Below are 6,263 nucleotides of genomic sequence, written 5' to 3' on the forward strand. Positions count from 1 at the left end.
GATGATTTTCACCTTTTGCTTTCCTATACAAACCGCCAACAAGAATTCTGGAGAATTGAATCTCTGAGGCTCTTTCAGCTGTCCCCCACCATGCAGCATAGATCTGATGACATCACATGCTCAGACTCGGCCTGATGACATCACACACACTCACCCTTCTTCAGGGTAAAACGGCTTCTTCCCCTGGCGGGCGTCCTCTCGCAACTTCTTTTTGTACTCCATCTCTCTCTCTCTCAGCTTCTGTTTTCTCTGGGCGGCTTCTTCCTGCTGATCCTGAACACAGAAAAGTCTGTAAAATGTGTCCCGCCCACTCCATTACAGCCCCGCCCCTGTCCCCACCATGCACTCTACCTAGAATACCCCTCCCATATCCAACCAGGTCCACCCTCAAGTAGGCTCCTCCCTATCCAACCAAGCCCATCCCTGAAGAAAGCTCCTCCCCCATCCAGCCAGGCCCTCCCTAAAGAAGGCTCTTCCCCATCCAGCCCTAAAGAAGGCTCCTCCCCATCCAGCCAGGCCCATCCCTAAAGAAGGCTCCTCCCCATCCAGCCAGGCCCATCCCTAAAGAAGGCTCCTCCCCATTCAGCCAGGCCCATCCCTGAAGAAGGCTCCTCCCCATCCAGCCAGGCCCATCCCTGAAGACGGCTCCTCCCCATCCAGCCAGGCCCATCCCTGAAGAAAGCTCCTCCCCATCCAGCCAGGCCCATCCCTGAAGAAGGCTCCTCCCCATCCAGCCAGGCCCGTCCCTGAAGAAGGCTCCTCCCCATCCAACCTGGCATTGTCCCCAGACTTGCCCAAGGCTCACCAACTTGTGGATCAGCTTCTGCAGCTTTTCTTTCAGTTCCGGGTCTCGGGTCTTCCTCAGCTTCTTCTGGACAATCTGAGGGGACAGGACAGGTGAAATTCATACCGCAGGAAAATGAACAGTACCCCCCTCCCCCACCATAATCTGGTCACCAATCCAGATTTGGCTTTCCATGTGACATCACAAGTGTCTCCACCATGACTGAACCACAAGTGGTAGCGCCACCCCCAGGAACAATGGCTGACCTCTTTCTCCTTCTTCTTGATGTCATCCAGGAATTTGTAGGTATTCATAAACACTTCCGGCTTGAATTCCCCAGAAAGGTCATCAAATCGCGGATCTCGGCGCATCTACAGGGCGACATCCAATCAGAGAATCAGTTTCTGTATTGGTAAAAGAAATTAGGTGCGGGGGGGGGGGGGGGGTAAAGGAGCGTGTGTCTTGGAAGGGGTGGAAAGGAGCGTGTGCCCTGGGGGGGTGGGAGCGGAAAGGGGCGTGTGCCCTGGGGGGGGGGGGGGGGGGGGGGTGGAAAGGAGTGTGTGCCCTGGGGGGGGGGGGGGGTGGAAAGGAGCGTGTGCCCTGGGGGGGGGGGAGCGGAAAGGGGCGTGTGTCCTGGAAGGGGTGGAAAGGAGCGCGTGTCCTGGGAGGGTAGGGGGTGTATAGCACAAGGGGGCATGTATGTTGTAAGGTCATGGCTCGGGTCATTTAGGGGCGGGTTCTATTGGTCAGGAGGTGTGTCCTGGGGGGTGGAAAGGGGCGTGTGTGCTGGGGGGGTCTATAGCACAAGGGGGCTTCTATGGTGTAAGGTCATGAGTGATTTAGGGGCGGAGAAATGGTGAGGAAGTGACCACAAAGCCCCCCCCCATGTAAAGTGTTTCCTACAACCCCCCACATCCCCCCTCACCGTTTTCTTGGAGGCGACCACCTTCCGCAGGAAAGGGGTGGGGCTCTTTGAGGACATCTCCAGCGGCCTGTAGGAAGGAAGAACAGTCACACCATGCTGTGTCATGTGATGGTCAGCAGGAGGCGCTGTAGGGAACCCTCTGCAGGCTTGGCTCCGCCTACTTCCCCCGTCGTATCAGCAGAAAAACAACCCAATTCTACAGGAAATGCTCTTCTATCCTATATCTGAGCTGGGTGACCCTCCCCCAAAGTGTGGCTCCTCCACAGAACCTGACCCCACCCCTGCCATACAACCCTTGCAGTGCACTCACCCCGCCTTCCCGGATTGCCCCTCCTCCGTCGTCTTCTGAGGCTTCACCACGGATCTGGAGAAGGCTTTCCTCCCCATCGTGTTCTGTAGATGGAGGAGATCCTCGAAGGACATGGAGGAGAAATCTGAGAGAGGAGATCACATGGAGGGGGGAGGAGAGATCACACGGAGGAGGAGGGGGGGAGCGAGGAGGAGGAGAGATCACACGGAGGGGGGGGGGGGCAGAGATCACACGGGGGGGAGGAGGAGAGATCACACGGGGGGAGGAGAGATCACACGGGGGGGAGGAGAGATCACACGGGGGGGAGGAGGAGAGATCACACGGGGGGGAGGAGGAGAGATCACACGGGGGGGGGAGGAGGAGGAGAGATCACACGGGGGGGAGGAGGAGGAGAGATCACACGGGGGGGAGGAGGAGAGATCACACGGGGGGGGAGGAGAGATCACACGGTGGGGGGGGGGAGGAGGAGAGATCACACAGAGGAGGAGGAGGAGGAGAGACCACACGGAGGAGGAGGAGAGACCACACAGAGGAGGAGGAGGAGAGACCACACAGAGGAGGAGGGGAGACCACACAGAGGAGGAGGAGGAGAAGGAGGAGAGACCACACGGAGGAGGAGGGGAAGGAGAGACCACACAGAGGAGGAGGAGGAGAGACCACACAGAGGAGGAGGAGGAGAGACCACACGGAGGAGGAGGAGAAACCACACGGAGGAGGAGGAGGAGGAGGAGAGACCACACGGAGGAGGAGGAGGAGGAGGAGAGACCACACGGAGGAGGAGGAGGAGGAGGAGAGACCACACGGAGGAGGGGAGGGGAGATCACACGGAGGAGGGGGAGGAGAGACCACACGGAGGAGGGGGAGGAGAGACCACACGGAGGAGGGGGAGGAGGAGAGACCACACGGAGGAGGGGGAGGAGGAGAGACCACACGGAGGAGGGGGAGGAGGAGAGACCACACGGTGGAGGAGGAGGAGGAGAGACCACACGGTGGAGGAGGAGGAGGAGAGACCACACGGAGGAGGAGGAGGAGGAGAGACCACACGGAGGAGGAGGAGGAGAGACCACACGGAGGAGGAGGAGGAGAGACCACACGGAGGAGGAGGAGGAGAGACCACACGGAGAAGGAGGAGGAGGAGAGACCACACGGAGAAGGAGGAGGAGGAGAGACCACACGGAGGAGGAGGAGGAGGAGGAGAGACCACACGGAGGAGGAGGAGGAGAGACCACACGGAGGAGGAGGAGGAGGAGAGACCACACAGGGGAGGGGAGATCACAAGGAGGAGGGGGAGGGGAGATCACAAGGAGGAGGGGGAGGGGAGACCACACGGAGGAGGAGGAGAGACCACACGGAGGAGGGGAGGGGAGGGGAGATCACACGGAGGAGGGGGAGGAGGAGAGATCACACGGAGGAGGGGAGGAGAGATCACACAGAGGAGGGGAGGAGGAGAGATCACACAGAGGAGGGGAGGAGGAGAGATCACACAGAGGAGGGGAGGAGGAGAGATCACACGGAGGAAGGGAGGAGGGGAGATCACACGGAGGAGGGGAGATCACACGGAGGAGGGGAGGAGGAGAGATCACACAGAGGAGGGGAGGAGGAGAGATCACACAGAGGAGGGGAGGAGGAGAGATCACACAGAGGAGGGGAGGAGGAGAGATCACACGGAGGAAGGGAGGAGGGGAGATCACACGGAGGAGGGGAGATCACAAGGAGGGGGAGGGGAGATCACACGGAGGAGGGGAGGAGGAGAGATCACACGGAGGGGGGAGGAGGAGAGATCACACGGAGGGGGGGGGGAGGAGGAGAGATCACACGAAGGGGGAGGGGGGGAGAGATCACACGAAGGGGGAGGGGGGGAGGAGAGAAAGATTAGATGGGGGGAGGGTCGTACCTGTGTGGGGATTGGTTGGTTCCAGGTCAGTGTCACTCTCATCCTCAGACTCCTCCTGTTTGGTGTAGTTGTGGGTGGAGCTCTGGGCTGGCTCCGCCCTCCTCCGGGATGAAGGTCGGGGGTTGGAGGACATTTCTGGAGATCTATAAAAGAAGTGGAAAGATGAAGGGCGTGTTCCCCAATCACCCCTCCCCCACTCATGTGATTGTTGCAAACGTCATCCTGAGAGCCCCGCCCACAATCTTTCTTTATGGCCCCTTTAATTTATAAGCCCCTCCCCCAACTAAGATAGGAAGGATGGGAGGAGTATGATCGCCCATGATCATAATACAGGAGATGATCAGAGACTGCAGACGCGGTACAGGAGATGATCAGAGACTGCAGACATGGTACAGGAGATGATCAGAGACTGCAGACATGATACAGGAGATGATCAGAGACTGCGGACATAGTACAGGAGATGATCAGAGACTGCAGACATAATACAGGAGATGATCAGAGACTGCAGACATGATACAGGAGATGATCAGAGACTGCGGACATAGTACAGGAGATGATCAGAGACTGCAGACATAATACAGGAGATGATCAGAGACTGCAGACATGATACAGGAGATGATCAGAGACTGCGGACATGCTACAGATGATCAGAGACTGCAGACATGATACAGGAGATGATCAGAGACTGCAGACATGATACAGGAGATGATCAGAGACTGCGGACATGCTACAGATGATCAGAGACTGCAGACATGATACAGGAGATGATCAGAGACTGCGGACATAATACAGGAGATGGTCAGTGTTCTGTTGTCACGTCACATTTTGCTACCCGCTGGACTGCGCATGTGCGATGTTGCCATATGCGTTCCAACACTGTAATCGATCTGCGCTTGTGCAGAATTTTGTGGCCACACCCCTGAGACCAGGTCCCGCCCCCATCCAGTCTCAGATTATAATTGTGCGGTGTGTAGGGAGGGGCTTTGTGGGAGTCGTCTTATAACACTGTTGGAACGCATATGGCGGCGTTGCGCATGCGCACTCCAGAGGGTAGCTGAATGTGACGTGACGCCGCCTATCACAGGAGGACATTGTCACTACGGACGGTGTTCTGCCGCATGCGCAGTACGGAGCAGACGAAGCTTCGGAAAATCTCTGAAGCTGAACGGCGCCTGCGCGGTGAGTGGAGGTGGTGCCCGACCATCCAAGCGGACATAGGGCTGTGAATATTAGAGGGCCCCTCGCTGCGCTCGGCTCTTTTATATTCCTACTCTGTGTCCACTTGGATGGTGGGGAGAGAACCTGGACTCAGTGCGCAGGCGCCGTTCATCCTCGCCAATTGTCGGAATCTGTGTTGCTGTGTACTGCGCATGCGCACTACACAGAGGACACTATCGGATGGAGGACGTTATATGATGGGACACCAGCAAAGATCACAGCAAGGAGAGGAGGGGGGAGGGGAGGATTGGGGCGTGCCAAGGTGACACTCCCCCAAATGGGGGGGTTAGGAAGGTGGCGGAGGCCATGTTGGTACACCCTGTGCGCAGTGGGGGTGTTTTGGGGGAAGGTCACTTGGGATGTGATGGGGGGGTCGGCAATCTGATAGAACTCCCCATCCACCAATGGTGGAGAGCACGGACCTGAGTGTTGGGGGAGGGGGATTGCTGGACTAACATCGGACTGTTAGTAGAGCGGCTGTGACCGGAGAGGTCCGATTCTTCATCACTGATCAATCACCTTGGCCCCTCCCCCCTCCTGTGATTGGTTCCCATTGATCGGCCATCACCCTATCAGAGAAGGCGGATCACAAACAAGAAATCCCAATGATGAGGGGGCGGGGCTCCAGTGACCCCCTCAAAGATGTGGGCGGAGTTCTGCATGATCCCCTATAGAGGGGCAGTGATGACGTCACACCCTCTGTCCGAGCCAAACCATCCCCTCCCCCACCCGGGAGCCGCAAAACCGCCTACCGACCTCCTCCGCACCGACACCGCGATCCTCCGCCGACCCCCGGGACTCCGCACTCACTTCCGGGCCTCAGCTCCGCCCCTCTACGTCACTTCTGGTCTCATACCACCGAGAGGAGGGGGGATGGGCTCCCTCTACAGATCGGAGGAAGAAGTGCAGCTCTCTGGTTCGTTCTCTCTAGAACTCTCCCAAACGGATTGTACAATGATGGGGGATGGGAGATATATAGTATATTATAGTTTGAGTTGGGGGGTCCTTGTTTGGGTTTGGGGGTCCTTGTTTGGGGGACCTCTGGGGGGGGTCCTTGTTTGGGTTTGGGGGTCCTTGTTTGGGGGACCTCTGGGGGGTCCTTGTTTGAGTTGGGGGGTCCTGGTTTGGGGGA

General features: G+C 58.0%; 1 protein-coding gene across 2 annotated transcripts; it reads right to left on the bottom strand.

Annotated features, from left to right (window-relative positions):
• Positions 1 to 132: 132 nt before the first annotated feature.
• LOC143989360 (ribosomal RNA processing protein 36 homolog) lies at positions 133 to 5,992 on the bottom strand. Of its 2 annotated transcripts, none has more exons than XM_077489461.1 (7): positions 5,888 to 5,992; positions 3,914 to 4,056; positions 2,020 to 2,143; positions 1,710 to 1,776; positions 1,051 to 1,155; positions 806 to 880; positions 133 to 273 (listed from the first exon to the last, which is right to left on the bottom strand). In XM_077489461.1, the coding sequence occupies exons 2-7, from the start codon at positions 4,044 to 4,046 to the stop codon at positions 151 to 153; spliced, it is 627 nt and encodes a 208-aa protein (XP_077345587.1). In that variant the 5' UTR covers positions 4,047 to 4,056; positions 5,888 to 5,992; the 3' UTR covers positions 133 to 150. The 2 variants fall into 2 exon arrangements, with proteins under 2 accessions (XP_077345587.1, XP_077345588.1); XM_077489462.1 differs by lacking the exon at positions 5,888 to 5,992 and adding an exon at positions 5,554 to 5,692.
• Positions 5,993 to 6,263: the final 271 nt, after the last annotated feature.

The sequence above is a fragment of the Lithobates pipiens genome, unplaced genomic scaffold (genome assembly GCF_037356315.1).
Source record: "Lithobates pipiens isolate NorthernLeopardFrog02 unplaced genomic scaffold, aLitPip1_a1.2 Scaffold_18, whole genome shotgun sequence".
NCBI lineage: Eukaryota > Metazoa > Chordata > Amphibia > Anura > Ranidae > Lithobates > Lithobates pipiens.